Genomic DNA, 19,457 nt, shown 5'->3' with positions numbered 1-19,457 from the left:
AGCTTTTTATATAGTGATTCTAGCCTGGGTCCTAGGAAGGTGCTTTATTTTTATTTTATTTTTTTTTACATTTTAGAGAGGATTTATTTTACTATAATAAGACAAGAGAAAACATTTACTGTTCTCTATGCAAGAAATGGGGAATTAGAAACTCAATGATTCTTATATATAGCATTTTTCTACCTTCTCTGGTATTCAGACTTGAACTTAGAGCCTGGGCACACTCAGCTTTTTCACTCAAGATTAGCACTCTACCACTTGAGCCACAGCTCCAAATCTGACTTTTTGGTGGTTAACTGGTAGGGACTATCCTACCCAGGTTGGCTTCTAACCACACTCTTAAGATCTCAGCCTCCTGGCCGGGAGTTTGGCCTAGTGGTTAAAGTGCTTGCCTAGCATGCATGAAGACCCGGGTTCGATTCCTCGGTACCACATACATAGAAAAAAGCCGGAAGTGGTGCTGAGGCTCAAGTGGTAGAGCTCTAGCCTTGAGAAAGTCCAAGGACAGTGCTCAGGTTCTGAGCTCAAGCCCACGACTGGCAAAAAAAAAAAAAGATCTCAGCCTCCTAAGGAGCCAAGGTAACAGGTTTGAACCATTGCCACTCAGCTATTTGTAGCTTTCATACTTTTTAATTTAGAAGTAAACACCTCCCCCAATCATGTGATTTAGCCAACCCCCAACTATTGTACTGTGGGTGAGTAAAATAAGTGAAACCTACCCAAAATGCAGGTTAGACTTCAGGATTTCCTTTTGCCATACATGACTTTGCCTTTTTTTTTCTAAAACTACAGTAAAGACTTCACAGCCTTTTTATCTTTCAATGGAGAAAGCAAATTTTGATAGCTCTTTATATCTCCTTTCCTTGTAAATTAATATCTAAAAGGACGTGGTTGAAGGGAGCTTCACAACTTTTTTTCAGTTTACTATCTGATTCTAATTTTTCATCTGGTCATTAGGGTATTTGTTAAACGCAATATATTTTCTTTGCATTCCCACATCTATGAATACCTTTGTAGTCCTTTTTAATCTTAAAGAGGGATGGGAGGGTTAATGTTTGGTTTTCTATCATTACTTTTTCTGCTGAGTTGACTGTCGGTCATGTCTTAAAAAAAGGGAACCAGAAAATCTGTTTTCCTGTTTTAGGAGTGACATGGGAAATGCTGCAGTCAGGACCAGAAAACATCAAGTTACTGTTTCACTGAAAGAGAAAGTCAAGTAGAAATGAGTGGAAAAACACTCGAAAAGTTATTTAAATAGGTAATATACTTGTTCTTGAAGAACCATAAACATAGAGAATGTAAAGCTTACAGTTGGAATGTATTGAAAATACCTATAATCCACAGAAATAGCATAGCAGAGTGATAGTTACTAATAAAATGGCAGTCTAGGGGCCACAAGCATGGCCTAATGGTAGAGTGCTCGCCTAGCATACACGAAGCCCTGGAGATTCCTTGGTGCCACATATACAGAAAAGGCCAGAAGTGATGTTGTGGCTCAAGTGGTAGCGTGCTAGCCTTGAGAAAGCCTAAGGACAGTTCCCAGGCCTTGATCTCAAGGACTGGCAAAAACAAAAAGAGGGCAATCTATGTTCATCTGCCCTCTTTTTTTTTTCTTCTGGCAGAGCTGGGGACTGAACTCAGGGCCTTACACTTGCCAGGCGAGTGCTTTTCCACTAATCTTACCCTCTATTTTAGATGGCATAGTTTCATGATTGCCTTCTATGGATATTAGTTCAGTATGGAGCCTCCCAAAAGTAGATTTTTAAATCTCCTTTATGACTTAGAAGAATAAAATTTTTCTGCCCTTAATGAATTTGGCTGCTGATTCCTACTTCTGTTGTAATAGCTTAAGAGAAATGGGTTTTATTCTTGAAATGTAAAATCAAATGTGATAGCATCTAATCTTGAAAAATAAGCCATATGCCATGTAATTTTTCCATCTTTGATTTGTTGTTGTTGTTGCTGTTGTTGCCAGTCCTGGGGCTTGAACTCAGGCCCTTGGCACTGTCCTTGGATACTTTTTGCTCAAGGCTAGTGCTCTGCCACTTGAGCCACAGCGCCACTTCTAGCTTTTTCTGTGTATGTAGTTCCAGGGACTCGAACCCGTGCATGCTAGGCAAGCATACTACCACTAGGCCATGCTCCCAGCCCTCCATAGTTTGCGCTGCCTTTTAGTAAAATGATGGGTTTTATCAAAATCTGGAATTTTCAGGAGTAGGGAGCTTTACTGTTCATGCCCAGTTCCAGGTCCTCCTACCGTTTTTATATCACTTCCTGCACAGGATGGCTTTGAATTGCAACCCTCAGATCTCAGCCTCCTGAGTAGGTAGGATTACAGGCATGAGCCACCTGCAGTGGACTCTAAATTATTCTTCTATGAACAAATCTGAGTTGCTCTGTTGGCAAATCAGCATATGAAAAGACACTTAACATCATTAGCCATTAGGAAAATGCAGATTAAAACCAGTAGCACTGTTGAACCTGTCATCATGGCTAAAATAAAGTGCCATACTGTGGTGAGAGTGCCAAATAACTAGATCTCATACACTGGGAATGTAAAAGCCATTTTACAAAGCAGCTCTGGAAAAGAGTATACCACTGTCTTAAAAAGTTAAGCATGTTATTGATTAGTGTGAGAAAATAATAGAGAGTATTACTCTGAGCAAAATATAAATGCATGTTTGAAATACCATAGTGAAATCTCTTAGTGCATTTAATACATACATTAAAAAAAAAGGCTGGGTTTTTTTGGGTGGGGGTTAGGGAGAATGGACAATGCCAGCAGGATCTGGTAGGACTAAATGAGAATGAATAAAGAAGTAGTAGTTTGTTTGCATGTACAAAAATAAAACAATGAAACCTGTTGAAATGGTTATAAGAAGGGGAAAGTAGGATAAAGCAGAGTAGTAAGAGGCAATGAAGTTATCTGGATACAAAATAATACAAATATATGCTTTTAAAAGTGTTAAGCATGAAACATCTGTGCACACTGAGCATTTATTTAATGAGTTGATGACTTATTTTCACATATAAACCCCTATTGAATGTTAGAAATGTGGATTTATTTCCAATATTCAGAAAATGGAAACAGTTCAGCTGTCCCTCAATGATTAAACTGTGGTTAAATCTGTATGATGGAACACTACTTAAGAGCTGAAAGGATCTAGCTGTTGACACACAAAAGCCTGGACAAACGTCTGCAGAATAAGCTGAGGGAAAGAAGGCAGTCCCAAAAAGCTTCTAATGTACTATTTCATCAAGGGACTAGAGGATTGATTGTAATAGAACAAGAGAAGAGATTCTTGTTTTGATGAAAGTGTTCTGAATCTTAATGTAGTCAATGATGGCCTCATAGTGATGTTACAATAGCCATTCCTAGTTAGAAGAAACTGGGGAAAGGACACATTGGATCTATTATTTCTTAGAATGACTTGTGAGATCTGCAATGAGTTCAAAATACAGACATTAACTTTTAAAAATACAATGTGATGTTACATGGATAGTCTAGTGAAATACTTCCTCCCCACATATATCTTAGAGTTTAAAAAATTTCCCCCCTTCCATGTTTTTAGATTCATTACTGCTGGTTCATTTCATCATTCCTTTGTTTAAGCATGTGTCACTCAATAATCAAATTATTTCTTTTTATAGCTTTGCTATTAAGGTCAAATCAGTTCTGAAACCAAAATTATCACCAGTTAAGTTTTGTAATTACAGCAACCTAAAGGATACTATCTCATAGTATAGTGGCAAATTTTGCTGCTTACATGGATTGCTCAAATGACCAGGTACATATTGAGGTCTTGGTAGCAATTTTTTCTTGAAAATACTAGAGCTCTGTTTCATGATATAGAACTCATAGGCCTTGTTTTCATGTTAGGCTGTGTGTAAGAGCAGAAAAACCATGTTTAGTGGAATTAGATCACTATGGTAGACACTGGCTCATCTGCAGAGTAGGGTAGGTTTCTGTGCAGGCAGATGAATTGGCAGGTCCCCTTATTTTCCCAAGGGCCAGCATTCTTCCTCCCAGTTGTGCTTTGGTGTTATCCTGGCAACCTAGAATGTCTCTCTAGAACTTTACAGAGATGGAACTCTGCAAAGCTCAGGGCAGCTTCACAGCTGGGTTTAGTGAGACCATTGTTTATGGTAAGTAACATGTAGACTAGTTTTGTCAGATATGGGGTTTAGTTTCTGGATTTGCCAGAGCAGTGGAGGATCTCTTATTTTGGTCTACTCTCCCTTAAGGAAAAACTTTCTTTGAATTGTGCTTTCACATTATATTAAAGGTGACAATGTCTAATGAATGAAATACATCAGTCTGCTGAAGACCTGAAGCATGTAACACCTTTAGAACTACATAAATTGTTCTGGTTTGGATTAAGGTTTTTAAGGAAAAATTGGATGGAGTCAAAATGGGTAACTTTGTGAAGAATCCCTTGTAGAAACCTCTCATAATCCCAATTTAAGTAGTGAGTTGGGGTTGAAGAACTAGATCATAACTCCTTACTTTGAATTTTATAGGACATGAAGAGTGAGTTGTATTAAAGCAAATAATGTTAGAAATGTTTGGCCTCATCTAGCTTACCACAACTTATTTGTTTGTTCTAGCTTGTATCTGAACCATAATATTCTTTTAGTAGTGGAGTATAGAACCCAGCAGTCATACTTTATTTCTTCTCTTAGGAGTAATATTTCTTTTCTTCCCTTTTCTTTTTTTGCTTGAGTCTTACTGCCAGGGTAGATGCAATATCTCCAACTTGTAGTCTTTGCAGGTAGGCAACAGTGGTGGTCTGGGATGACTTCTGGCAGCCCCTGAGCTTCTGCAAGATGGGGGAGAGGTCCCTAATGGCAGTTGGACTCCCTGCTGGTAGGAAAGAAAACTTACATAGTCTAAGACCCAGACTGGGACAAACTCTTATACAGAAAGAAGCTCAGGCAATTTTCCTCTGTGGAAATGTGTTAACTGGCTCCAAGATATAGGTCAATGACATGAAATCAGCCACTGTGGGTTTGGTCATTGTCATTAAACTCAAAAAATCAGTATTAACATATCTCTCTCCCCCCCCCCCCCGTGTTTCTATTTTTTAGTCTCAAACCATGAATTATGTGGGTCAGTTGGCTGGGCAGGTACTTGTCACTGTAAAGGAACTCTACAAGGGCATTAATCAAGCCACCCTGTCTGGGTGCATCGATGTCGTTGTGGTGCGGCAGCAGGATGGCACCTATCAGTGTTCACCTTTTCATGTGCGGTTTGGGAAGCTGGGAGTCCTGAGATCCAAAGAGAAAGTGGTAAGTACAGTCTACAGCCTGTCTTCAAAGTGAGAAAAGTGGATGTCAGTGAGCAAATTATCATGGTGAGCTTTCTGGGCCATTTTCCTTTTTAATCCTGCATGTTGAAGACAGTGATATGAGAAGTCAGCCTTTAGGTATTGCTTTTGAATTTTTTTCTCAGAAAGCCCTATTATAGAAAGTCTCTCCAAAGGAAAAAGAAACTGATAATTATTAGGATCATCTTACATGTTGAAACTTTGAAGAACAAAATGAAAAATTAGTAATGATTGAAGATGCTATGTGTATTTCAAAAAAAATTCTGAGTGTGGTAGGTCACACCAATAATATCAGAGGTAGGAATTGGAAGGATCCTGTTTTAGATGAGCCCAATCAGAGTTAGTGAGACCCTATTTCAAAATAAGTCAGATATGGTGGGGCATGTCTAGAATTCTAGTTACTTGGGTGGCTATAGTTAGCAGACTTAGGCTTTTATAGGAAAATCACAGTCGTAGAACATGGACGTGGCCATGACAGAAATGAGGCAATGTCTTAAAACTTAACGAACCCTAAAGCAAAAAGAGCTGGTGATGTGGCATTGTACCTGCCTAGAATGTCCAAGATACCTAAGTTCAAACAAAGGAACTTTCAGAAAAGGCTTGGGGTCAGGGGTGGGAGGAGGAAATGCTTTATAGCATTTTCAAATACTCAGTATAACACTTCTTCATACTGATTATGGAGTAGGTTGATCTTTATTTGCTTAACGGAAACTAATGCTGTATTTTCCACAAAACTTACTGTATATACTATAATCTGTATGTGTTTAATGATACATCAAGACTTGTCTTCCAAACTGCCAAACACTAATCCAAAGACTAGTTGACTTTCATTTATTTTAGGGATGAATCATTCAAAAATGTATTTGTAGCCGGGCGCCAGTGGCTCACGCTTGTAATCCTTACTACTCAGGAGGTTGAGATCTGTGGATCGCAGTTCAAAGCCAGCCCAGACACAAAAAGTCCATGAGACTCCTATCTCTGATAACAGAAAACCGGAATTGGTGCTGTGGCTCAAGGTGTAGAGTACTAGCCTTGAGCTGAATTGCTCAGGGACAGTGCCCAGCCCCAGAGTTCAAGCCCCATGACAGACCAAAATAAATGTATTTGTGAGCCAGACACTGGTGACTCACACCTGTAATCTAATCATAGCTACTCAGGAGGCCAAGATCAAAGGATGCCAGTTCCAAGCCAGTACACCCAGGCAGAAAACTCTATGATACTCTTATCTCCAGTTAACCCCAGAAAACCAGAAGTCCAGATGTGGCTCAAAGTAGTAGAACTATCCTTGAGCAAAAGAGCTCAGAGACAGTGCCCAGCCTCTTGAGTTGAAGCCCTATGACCAACCAAAAAAATGTATGTGTGTGTGTGTTCATATTCATTTTTTTCCTCCTCCTCCTCTCTCCTCCTCCCTCCCTTGCCTACTTCCTTTCCCCTTACCCTCTTTGCCCATATTTGTTGTAGGGAGGCTGGGTAGAACCCATGGCCTCAAGCGTGCAAAACACATGCTATACCACTGAGCTGTGCCCTAACCTTGCCTTTCTTATTTTTATACCCTCTTCCTTCATTATATAGCTGAGTTTCTTGGTTTGTGGGAGCTGGTATGGAGACTTGAACCTCAGGGTTTCTCACAAGAGCTAGTGCTTCACTATTTGAACCATACCTCCAGTCTAACATTTTGCTAGTTAATTGGAGATGGAATCTCACAGGTTTTTTTCTGCCTGGGCTGGCCTTGAACCTTTATCTTTTTAAGTCTCAGCTTCTTAGGTAGTTAGGATTACAGACATGAACCACCTATGCCCAGGTACATGACTGCTATTTGTTAAATACAAATTCTCCTCCTCTTTAATTAAATGTATGTGTTTTAAGAGTGAAAAGTAAATGAAATGTTGAAAAACTTAATTTTTACACCTATCTGCTTTTGTAGGTATAACAAATCAATTTATACTGGAGAACCACGTATTGGTGTGACTATGTGGTCTGGCCTATGCTTAGAATCACCCTGTAGAAAGCAAAAGCAGATATGATTTTCTTAGGGATTTGGATAGTTTCATTGCAAAACAGCATTGCTCACCAACAATTTAGCTGCTAGTAATATTAATCATAGCACTTTCAGAAAGGATCATTTTGGGGGAAATCAGCAGCAAGCTGTTTCTTTTCTAAAAATTCCCATAAGCTGTACAAGAATTTGTAAAAACTGCTTCTGAGCCTTCCCGTCAGGTTTGATCAACAGATTGGACCAGTTTTCTAACCTTTCGCAGTAGAACCTGCAGACATGTTAGCACTAGAACATATGTAAATGATGACTGAGCAGATAAGTTGCCTTTCTGTGGGTGCTCTGTTACTCTAATTTAGAAATATGATTTATTTACAAGGCTCATTTTGTTGTTAAATGTCTTGTCAAGGGCTGGGAGTTTGGCCTAGTGGTAGAGTGCTTGTCTAGCATGCATGAAGACCCATGTTCGAATCCTCGGTACCACATACATAGAAAAGGTCCAAAGTGGTGCTGTGGCTTAAGTGGTAGAGTGCTAGCCTTGAGAAAGTCCAAGGACAGTGCTGAGGCTCAAGTTCAAAAAAAAAAGGGGATGAGGGTGTCTTGTCAAATCCACATCTCAAACATAATTGAATATAAAAGAAGTTTTCTTTTCTGCTTTGATATTCCAAAAACTTAGAGACTATGTTTGGGAATCAATTGACCATTACAAACACAGCTTTCCTGTGTTTGTAAAACATGAAACCATGTTTGCTTTGTGATACACTGGCAATTTGCATTCACTGTTTAATTTTTTTTTTTACATTACAGAAAGCTATTTATTGATTTTATGTTTATGCTAAGGTCCCAATTTTTCAGATGTGGTGGTACCTGTGAAGTAGATTTGAAATAATAAGCACTTTAAAAACCACTTTAATTTTTCAACAGTTTATCTGATTTTATTTGATAGAGCAACAGTGTTCTCCATGTATCTGATACTCAGGGATATTAATTTTAAAATACTTTCTAAATACTTTTACTACACTTTGTATATGGTATTAAATATGTGGTGATATATTTATCAACTCAGATCGATATTATTTATTTAGCCAATACTGGGGTTTGAACTCAGAGCCTCTTACTCTTGGCTGGCTTTTTCACTCAAGGCTGGCACGTGAGCGACAGTCTACTTCCTGCTTTTTGCTGATTAGTTACAGATGAAGCTTCATGGACTTTTCTGTCTGGGCTAGCTTCAAATCATGATCCTCAGATCTCAGCTTCCTAGAGTATGTAGGGTTACAGGTGTGAGCTACCAGGACTCAGTGTTTTAATATACATTGATGAATTTTTCCTACAAAATTGTGTTTGCCAAGTGATTTTTTTTCCAGTTCTTTTCCTCCAGTGCTGTCATTTGAACTCAGGACTTCATGCTTGTTAGATTGGCACTCTTCCACTTGAGCCACACATACCCCTGTCCTCTATGGCTTCAGTTTTTAGTTTCTGTGGGGTTTTTTTGTCCAGGGCAAACCTTGGACCACAGTCTTTCTACCTTTGCCTCTCACAGGTGCATACCACCACTTGGTTTATTCGTTGAGATAAAGTCCTTTATGCAACTGGGCTGGTCACTTATGCTTGTAATCCTAGTGACTTAGGAGAATGAAATCTGAGGGTCAAGGTTCAAAGCCAGTTCAAGCAGGAAAGTCTAATTAACCTACCCTTCCCCCACCAAAAGAAACCAGAAGTATTGCTGTGGCTCAGGTGGTAGAGCACTAGCCTTGAGTGAAAAAGCTCAGGGACAGCACCTAGATCATGAATTCAGGTGCCACTACCAGCACAAAGAAGTCCTTTTGTCCCGATCATTACCTCCTAAATAACTGGGAGTACAGGCATGAACCATCCTTTCCAACTTTTTTCACTTATAAGTTCCCTCTCCACTTAAAAATGTAGTCATAGGCAGCAACAACCCAGGATATAATAAGGACACCTGCTCAGCTATGTTCATCTCTGCACTATTCACAATAGCCAAGTAATGGAAACAATGCAGATGAATGGATACAAAAAATGTGAGATGCGCGCACACACACACTCACACACACACAAAGGTAGTATACATAGCCAACAGACAAGATAAAATAATGGCATTCGCTGGGAAATGGGTGAAAGTAGATCGAATCATGTTGAGTGAGATAAATCAAGACCAAAAGAACAAAATGTGTCTGGTATCCTTAATATGTGGATATTAGGTCCAAACTGTACAACAGCAATGACTTGATATTTAGGTACCCAAGGTTATGGACATGGTCTTGGAGATATAAACATAACTACATAAACATAAAAATCTATAGACATGTTTTATTACATGGATTAATATGTATCTATGACATACAAACCCTCAGCTTAATTTTAATTATGTTCTAAAATCTATGTGTCAGTGATTGTATATAGAGATTCCCTTCTTGAATACTTGTTTGTTAAACATGACATTTGAAATATGGTGTAAAAATAAATGTTAATAAATATTTTTAAAAATGTAGTCATAGAGGTTAAAATGAGGGAACTTGGGTTTTGCTAATGTGGTGCTCTGCCACTTGAACCACACACTCAGTCACCTCTTTATTATAAAGGTGATATACTGGTGTTAAAATTTTATGTTAGGTAGAGTACATTTCTTTTTGGACACATCACCCCTTCCTTCGTTTCTCTGAGTTTTCCCCTCCTGTTCTCACCCACAAGTTGCATAGTTCATTTTCAGTATAATATCTAGTGAGTATCATCAACAGCTCTTTGTTTTTCAGATAGATTCTCACAAACTTTTGTTCAGGCTGAGTTGAGCCTCAGTTTTCCTATCCACAGTAGCTAAGATTAAAGGTGTGTTCCACCTTGCTAGCTCTCCTGCTCCATTTATTAAATGCAATTCTGTATTTTAGAGCTGTCCTTCCGGGGCACAGTGGCTCATTTCTGTAATCCCAGGTATTTAGGAATTAGCGATTGGGCAGATCGTGATTTGAGGCTAGCCAGAGAAAAAAGTTAACAGATGAGCTAGTCATGGTGTTGTGTACCTGTTAATCCCAGCTATGTATAGGAGGCATAAGTAAAAAGGATCACAATATATGGTCCAAGGCTGGTTGAAGCAAAAAATACACAAGACCTTATCTGAAAAACAGCTATAGCAAAGGATTGGCATGGTAAGGCATGGTTCTGATGGTAGAATGTCTGCTTAAGTGAAGCCTTGAGTTTAAACCTCAGTACTGGAGGAGGAAAGGTACTAAAATTATAATTTTGGGGGTGTTGTTTTGTTTTGTTTTTGCCAGTCCTGGGCCTTGAACTCAGGGTCTGGGCACTGTCCTTGGGCTTTCTCAAGACTAGAGCCCTACCACTTGAGCCACAGCACCACTTCTGGCTTTTTCTGTGTATGTGGTACCAAGGAATTGAACTGGGCTCTTCATGCATGCTAGGCAAATACCTGGCCACATTCCTGGCCCCTAAAATTAAAATTTTTATTTAGTTGTGCAAATCATCCCATTTTGTCCATTTGTATTGTATATACATAGTAGCAAAATGATTATTTTCTGAAAAGCTTACTTTTTGTTTGACATAGGCTGTCACTATGTAGCTCAGGTTGGCTACTTAGCATATTTCTCCTGCCTCTTGTCTCCTAAATATTGGGAACTACAGATATGCCCACTTCACCCAGATTCTGTCAGTTTTCAAGCCCTTTCCTTAAAAAACAAAAACCAAGCCGGGAGTGGTTAAAGTGCTTGCCTAGCATGCATGAAGACCCGGGTTCAATTCCTTGGTACCACATACATAGAAAAAAAAAAAAAAAGCCAGAAGTGGTGCTGAGGCTCAAGTGGTAGAGCTCTAGCCTTGAGAAAGTCCAAGGACAGTGCTCAGGCCCTGAGCTCAAGCCCAGGACTGGCAAAAAAAAAAAAACCTGGTCAATGAGTAGTCTCATGCTATTAAATTAGCATTGCTTCTAGGTTGTCTCATCTGGAAGAGCTGACCTGTGTACATTTTTACACATATATAAAAATCAGGGGACGGGAGTTTGGTCTAGTGGTAGAGTGCTTACCTAGCATGCATGAAGACCCAGGTTCAATTCCTTGGTACCACATACATAGAAAAAAGCTGGAAGTGGTGCTGTGGCTCAGGTGGTAGACCACTAGCCTTGATAAAAGTCCAAGAACAGTGCTCAGACACTGAATTCAAGCCCCACTACTGGCAAAAAAATAAAATAAAAATAAAAATCAGATAGATTCTTCTGATTCCAAAGCATATTATAGCAACCTATAATATGCTTGTCTGTAACCTTCTTTCTGACTATGGGGAACAGTTCTAAATTATCCACAGTGTGTGTAATACTTATCCAGTGCTTTGGTGCACATAAGAATTCCAAAGTCGCTAATCAACATCTCTGTGATTAAGAAAAACTTACTACTATGCAGTATTAATAGTGTATACATAAAATCTTTGGACATTTTCCTTAAGTCTGAAAATACTTTTACAATACATAGTCCTGTCTGCACATCTTGATCTCTCCTCTCCATTGACAGCAAGGGCATGGTGCCCAGAATAAATTGTTTCTTCTATAACTCTTATAAGTACGACATGAATTTGTCTTCTAACATCATCAGTTTTTATTTTATTGCTACACTGGATATCCTGGTCAATAATTTTCTTTCTTAATTGGCTTTAAAAAAAAAAAGATGTATTTAGCACTCTCTTGAGTCCAGAGAACTGACAGATTTCAAAGAACAGTGATAGTTCACAGATGGCTTTTGTTATTTACATAGTGATCTGTGGACAGAGGAGCTGGAGTAAAATTGCTCCCAGCTCGTAAGCATTCAGGGTGAGATTGCTTGCCCAAACTTGGAAAGTGTGCAAATGTATCTGCAGTATTTTTCCCATTTTATATTATGTGAGCGATTAAAGCTTTAAAAATAGGTGGTGATGCCAGGCACCAATGGCTGATACTTGTAATCCTAGCTACTCAGATCTGAGGATTAAGGTTTGAAGCCAGCCCAGGCAGGAACATTTGTGAGCCTCTTACTTCCAGTTAACTGCCCAAAAACAGAAGTGGAGGTGTGGCTCAAGTAGAGTACTACTAGCATTGAACAAAAGAAGCTCAGGGACTGAACCCAGGCTCTGTGTTCAAGCCACATGACCAGCTCTCACACAGAAGTTGATGAAACATTTTTAGTGTCTAGTTCTCCATCCCTACCCTAACCCAAGTTCGTTTCTTTGAGATAGAGAATGTAAGGTGGAGGGGGGTGGGGCAGTGTCTAAGGCTTTAGATATAGGAAATGGTTTTACTGAGCTTGCTGTAAGAGCCCAGAAAACTTAATGAAAGATGAAATATTAAGTCATGTTTTATTTCTCTGCTAGATTGATATAGAAATCAATGGCAGTGCAGTAGATCTTCATATGAAATTGGGTGATAATGGAGAAGCTTTCTTTGTGGAGGAGACTGGAGAAGAATATGTAAGTTTTCAAGGGTTACATCCATTTTATGCATTTGTTTCAGGTCTCTGACACATGTTCCAAATGAGAAATGGTCAGCAATTTTTGCTTGCATAAATGATTATTGCTGATTAGAAAAGCTTCAGTGTTACATTGAAGAATTAACCTATCCAAAAGGAACTGGGGAATGAGGAAATTTACAACATTGAGGGTAAAGGAAACATACATATAGAGAGCCTTTTTTTTTTTTTTTTTTTTTTGCCAGTCCTGGGCTTGAGCTAAGGGCCTGAGCACTGCCCTTGGACTTTCTCAGGGCCAGAGGTCTACCACTTGAGCCTCAGCACCATTTCAGCTTTTTTCTATGTATGTGGTACCGATTGAACCTGGGCCTTGGTGCATGCTAGGCAAGCACTCTACCACTAGGCCAAACTCCCAGCCCCTCTATTTGCTCTTTTTGTAAGGGAAAGCTTATCTTTAACTTAGCAATGAGTTTTGCAGTTCTGAGGATTTAGCCCAAAGCTGTTCACACACTAGCAAAATAAGTACTCTACCACTTGAGTTACACCTCCAGCACTTAATGAGCTTTCTTAATGCCTGTTACAGTTTTTCTCTTAACTGGACTATATTCAATTCTGCCTGATTAAGGCATTATCTTAGACTAATGTTTGTGCACGTGACCTTTAAACTTGGATACAAAGTATATCCCCAACCTTAAGTAGACAAATGAATTAATTCTCTCAAAAGATTTCAAGTGATTGATCTATGTTCTTTTGTAAATCATTATATGTTGTCTTTTAGCAAGAGAGCATACCTGTACAAACACCACCCTATTGGTCCACCAGCACTGGCCCGTACTCCCCCCAGCCCTGTTTGAACAAGAATAAGCTATTCTTGATGCATTTAATGTGGCTCTTTAAAAAAATCTGTAGAAGACCCAACTTACTCTATAAAGAATAAAATTGCAAGTAGCAAAAATTATAAGCTTCAATTATTAAGGATATGTAATTTTCTCTTTTTTTTTTTTTTTTTTTGCCAGCCCTGGGCTTGGGCTCAGGGCCTGAGCACTGTCCTTGGACTTTCTCAAGGCTAGCACTCTACCACTTGAGCCTCAGCACCACTTCCGGCTTTTTGCTATGCATGTGGTACCGAGGAATCGAACCCGGGTTTTCGTGCATGCTAGGCAAGCACTCTACCACTAGGCCAAACTCCCGGCCCTGTAATTACTTTTTTAGGTCTGAAGGTGAACTACAAATTTTGAACTATAAGTTTGATGTGTTGTGTTCATACTGTTCTTGACAAAAGACCTTATAACTCCCCTTCAGAATACTTATGCTGCTGCTTAGAAAATGTCTTTGCAGAGAGTTGACATGACTGCTTTAATTGCAGCTTTTGTATTTTATACTGAGTTGGCAAATCATTTCTTCCAAACATACTTGGTTACATGAACTGAAATGAGCTAACATGTAACTATGTCTCGTATCAGGATAGAGATTTTCTTGAGCATTGTGGATACGCCTCAGATCCCTGTAATTTTCTTATATTTTGAAATGAGTCTTTTTTTGTACCATCATGAAAATGTGTAAGTCCAAGTATTTATTAATTGCTTTAGTCCACTATCTAGCTGATCATAGCTAACTTCTTTCTCTGTGTTCTTTAAGGAAAGGCTTCCTGCTTATCTTGCTACCTCACCAATTCCTACTGAAGACCAGTTCTTTAAAGATATAGATACCCCTTTGGTAAGAGCTGGTGGAGATGAAAGAGCATCTCAGAATTCAGACATTACGCACATCTTGGAAACTGAAACTGTTTTCACTCCAAGTTCTGTGAAAAAGAAAAAACGAAGGCGAAAGAAATGCAAGCAGGACAGTAAGAAGGAAGAACAGGCTGCTTCTCCTGGTGCAGAAGATGCATGTGATGTGGTTGTGAGCTCTGATGATGAGAAGGGAGCTCAAGCAGCAAGGTATAGCTCTTGTCATGTGGTGAAAGTGGGGACAGTCAGCAGCTGCTATTGTGGAAACAAGTAGCAATAGCATCATTTTTTTGTTTTTCTTTTTGCATTTCTGCAGAATCTACTGTTCAGCCTTTTGCTATCATATAAACCATTTAAGAAAAATAATCTGCCTTAAACTCTAATTTTGGGTTAGATGCTATTGCATACATTTTTTTTCCCCCAATCCGGGCCTTGAGCTCAGGGCCTGAGCTCTGTACTTGGACTTTCTCAAGGCTAGAGCTCTACCACTTGAGCTTCAGCACAACTTTCGGACTTTTTCTATCTATGTGGTATTGAGGAATCAAACCTGGATCTGCATACTGCAGGTGGCATCTTTGTACTTTTCTACATAGGCTGACTTTGAACTACTGCCCTCCATATCTCAGCCTCCTGAGAGTATAGCTAGAATGACAGACATGAGGCCTCAGTTCCTGGCTTCTATCACCATCTGTCGAGTGTGATTTTCCTTTTTTTTGTTTTGTTTTGTTTTGTTTTGTTGTCGGTTGTGGGACGTGAACTCTGGGCCTGGGCACTGTCCCTGAGCTCTTCAGCCCAAAGCTACCGCCCTACCTCTTGAGCCACAGCACCACTTCCTGTTTTCTAGTGGTTAATTGGAGATAAGAGTCTCATGAACTTTAGTGCCTGGGCTGGCTTTGAACCATGATCCTCAGATCTCAGCCTCCGAGTAGCTAGAATTACAGGCATGAGCCTGGCTTCATGTGTGATATTCTTACAAGATTTTCATTTGAGTTCTGATAAAAAGAATTTCTGTTAGAACTAACAAATATGGAAAGAAATAATTAAAAGAAGTACTTTTAGTGCACAGGCTTATAGACCTAAAAAACTTTAAAGCTTACCTAGTATGCACGACGATCCGGGTTCGATTCCTCGGAACCACATACATAGAAAAAAGCCAGAAGTGGTGCTGAGGCTCAAGTGGTAGAGCCTTGAGAAAGTCCAAGGACAGTGCTCAGACCCTGAGCTCAAGCCCAGGACTGACACACACATGCAAAAAAAAAAAAAAAAAAAAAAAAAAAAACTGCTTTAAAACTCTGAATAAATCAATAATGTCCTTCCACTAATATTAGTTAGATCAGTGAGTGGTGGTTCCAGATATCCTGTCACAATTTTGAGTGCAAATACATAAAACATTACCTCCCCCCACCCTCAGTCCTGGGGCTTGAACTGTCCTTGGACTTTGTCCAAGCTAGGGCTCTACCACTTGAGTCACAGCACCACTTCTGTTTTTTCTGTGTATATGGTGCTGAGGAATCAAACCAAGGGCTTCATGTATGCTAGGCAGGCACTCTACCAGTAGGCCACACTTCCAGCCCCAATATTGCCATTTTTTCAGACAAGTCTAAAATATGCAAAACATTTCCATGCCACTGATGGCAATAATTCAGATACATAGCAGTAACAAATTGAAGGATCAAAACCAGACAGAAAAAAACCTCATCCTTTAACTCTCAATCACAAAAATGGGTTTTCTTAGAAAGCTAAATGTAGGAACTGAGTCACACGAATCCTGAGACTTCTGGAGTACATCTTTTGTCTAGAGGCTACATTCTTCATCTGATCAGTAACTGACTTATCAGACTTCTCAGGTGCATGTTCTTCTGTGGTACTTGAAAGTATTTGTGGTACCCTGGAGCTTATCAGCGCCTTGCCTTTATCCTATATTCTGAAACAACAGATGCCTTTTATAAAGTGGACATTTTATGAAGAATTTATCATGTCAAAATGCAAATGTTTATTATTAGCACACTGAAATTCACTGAGTAATACTGTGCTAAGGTTGCTGATAAATATAAGTGATCTTTGGTCATGGTACTTAGTAAACCCCATTTATCTCTTAATATCAAGTATAGATTAAATTTATCTTATGTAAGTAATTCAGGATTTTACTTTAGCTTTCTACTGATTAAGGTATAACTTACAATATTGACAGATACTATGTGTGCAGTTTAGTAGATTTGGGTGGTTTTATATAACCATCTAACTTCTGTTAGCAATTAGGGAAATGTTGACTTGCACAACTATGGCAAACTTAAAGATAAATGTAAAAGAACATCCATGGGTTAAAGTGTTTTCTGTATAGTGATAATGAACTTGAGCAGCTTTGAATCTCACTCTTGACTGTAGATCATTACTGATCTCTCTGCTAACGTATATACTATTATTCCTGTGTTTTGACAGGTAACAGTCTGTGTTCAGGCAGTTTGTCACATTTGTGGAGTACTGTAAAGCTGACTAAATATTGTTTCTGACTTTGGGTTTTTCCTTTCACAGAGGATCTACAAATGTTCCCTTAAAGGAAGAAGAATATAAAGAGCCTTCCCTCTTCCATTCTGGGGATCACTACCCCTTATCTGATGGAGATTGGTCCCCATTAGAGAGGTAAAAAGATCTTTGAAAAATCTATTAAGGGGACAAGTAAGGACATGTTCAATAAACTTTCTGTTATTTGATAGCAACAACACCCATGTCTTATATAGTAGAGCGTTTGTATGTTTGCTGAAGTTTTAACATATGAATTTTCTCTCAATTGTTTTATTCCTAAATTTGATCTAACCTCTAACATTGTTGTCAAGCTGTGTACATCTGTATATACAGCACAGAGTTTGTTCATCTACCTTGCTAAAGTTCTAGTCACTTAGTGGCTGTTGACTATGACTATGTAAAAACATGTAGTCATAATGTTTGTTCTGTTCTCACATCTTCATGTATTAGTGCTGCTTTGGTAGTGGGGATTAAACATGGAGCCAGATAGCTGTTGCTTACCTTTTGTGCATTTCTTCACTTATTGAAATGCTTTTCTCTTTAATATGCAGAAAGAAGTAAAAGAATGGATATAATAGTATTTACTGAGGTCCTAATAAGCCCTCAGTAAACACTAGTTGGCTTTTTGTTGCTCATGGGGCTTGAACTCAGGACCTGGCTAATGCTCTACCACTTGAGCCACAGCACTGGTTTTTGAGTGGTTAATTGGAGATAAAAGTCTCACAGGCCTGCAGGTGGCTCATGCCTGTAATCCTAGCTACTCAGAAGGCTGAGATCTGAGGATCAAGGTTCAAAGCCAGGCACAAAAGGGCCTGAGACTCTTTACCTCCAGTTAACCTCTAGAAAACAGAAGTGGGGCTGTGGCTCAGGGGTAGGATGGTAGACTTGAGCTGAAGAGCTCAGGGACAACACCCAGGCCCAGGGGTAGGGTGGTAGCCTTGAGCTGAAGAGCTCAGGAACAGTGCCCAGATGGATTTCAAGCCTCATGACCCACCAAAAAAAAAAAAAAAAAGTCTCACAGGCAATTTCTGCTTGGGCTGGCTTCAAAACACAATACTTAAGAGATCTCAGCCTCCTAAGTAAGTAGCTAGGACTATAGACATGAGCCACTAGTGCCTAGGTGGCATTTTTGTGTTACTAAAAAAACTCATATTGGGGGGCTGGGAGTTTGGCCTAGTGATAGAGTATTGCCTAGCATGCACAAAGACCTGGGTTCGATTCCTCGGTACCACATACATAGAGAAAAAGCCAGAGTGGTGCTGAAGCTCAAGAGTTAGAGCGCTAGCCTGGAGAAAGTCCAAGAACAATGATCAGGCCCTCAGCTCAAGCTCAGGGCTGACAAAAAAACAAAACAAACAAAAAACTCACATGGGAGCAGAGTGTGTGGCCTAGTGGTAGAGTGCCTGTCTAGTATGCACAAAGCCCTGGGTTCAATTCCTTGGTACCACATACACAAGGGAAAAAATAAAGCAAGCCAGAAATGTTGTGTGGCACAAGTGGTAGAAGGCTAGCCTTGAGAAAGCCCAAGAACAGTGTGCACCCCTGAGTTCAAGCCCCAGGACTGACAAATAACTGGTGTTCCCTTCAATAGCATGTGTATTTTTCCTCCATTTTTCTGTCAGGCTCACAGAACTTTGTTCTTCCTTCTTTGTTTTTGTGTGTGCAGCACCTTTTCCCAGGCTCTATGTCCTAAGAGTGATTCTGAATTGGAAGTGAAACCTGCTGAGAGTCTGCTCAGATCTGAGTCGCACATGGAATGGACGTGGGGCGGATTTCCAGAGTCCACTAAGGTATTAGGTTTACTCTGTAGCCTGTAGATATATCTAATTAAGACCAATGAAGTCTCCTATCCTGGAAGTAAAAGAAGCAGCTTCTAAGCCCACAAACTATTACCATAGTGCCCTCCTGTGGTCCTAAAATGAAACCATTATAAATGTTTGCAATATGTATTTCTAACAGAAGTAACATAACAGTACTTTTTGTTTCTGGTTAGCAAATAATATTGATTGGTAATTACTATAAGGAAATTCTACAAGACCAGAAAGAAACTTGTCACACTGAATTTTTAAATAAAATATAAAGTTTTTTTGCCATTATGAAGGAAAAAAACTAGAAAGATATTTCTTGAAAGAAAAATATTTCTTTAAAGGGAAAAAATGTTTAGATTCTCTTACTGAATTTAGTTAAGACATATAAACTTCTTAATGTTTTTTTAATCAAGTTTGTACTTTAACACAGCTCCCTTAAAACAAAGTAGGAAATAAATTTTATGTGCATTGTTTTATCTCAAAATGAATATTTTCTACCTCTTGATATCTAAAAATTGTCATATTTCTAGCCTATAATATTTAAATCTTCACAGTAGAGTAATTACAGTAGAATAATTATATCACAGCATCAATTTGGAATTGTTCCTTTTTGCCAATTA

At 39.1% G+C, this 19,457-nt stretch overlaps 1 protein-coding gene across 5 annotated transcripts in view; it reads left to right on the top strand.

The window, feature by feature from the left end:
- The window catches only part of Lpin2 (lipin 2), an 84,956-nt gene that overhangs the window by 47,926 nt on the left and 17,573 nt on the right, over positions 1 to 19,457 (top strand). For all 5 annotated transcript variants that reach the window (XM_090353384.1, XM_090353383.1, XM_090353385.1 and 2 more), the window contains 5 exons: positions 5,089 to 5,289; positions 12,682 to 12,777; positions 14,415 to 14,716; positions 17,039 to 17,146; positions 18,696 to 18,819. In XM_090353384.1, coding sequence (XP_090209510.1) covers positions 5,098 to 5,289; positions 12,682 to 12,777; positions 14,415 to 14,716; positions 17,039 to 17,146; positions 18,696 to 18,819 — 822 coding nt within the window. In that variant the 5' untranslated portion in view covers positions 5,089 to 5,097. The remainder of the gene's footprint in view (positions 1 to 5,088; positions 5,290 to 12,681; positions 12,778 to 14,414; positions 14,717 to 17,038; positions 17,147 to 18,695; positions 18,820 to 19,457) is intronic.

The sequence above is a fragment of the Megascapheus bottae genome, chromosome 19, assembly GCF_031878675.1.
Source record: "Megascapheus bottae isolate mThoBot1 chromosome 19, mThoBot2.hap1, whole genome shotgun sequence".
NCBI lineage: Eukaryota > Metazoa > Chordata > Mammalia > Rodentia > Geomyidae > Megascapheus > Megascapheus bottae.
The sequence above is the reverse complement of the archived record's forward strand: the minus strand, read 5'-3'. Positions and strand labels throughout refer to the sequence as shown.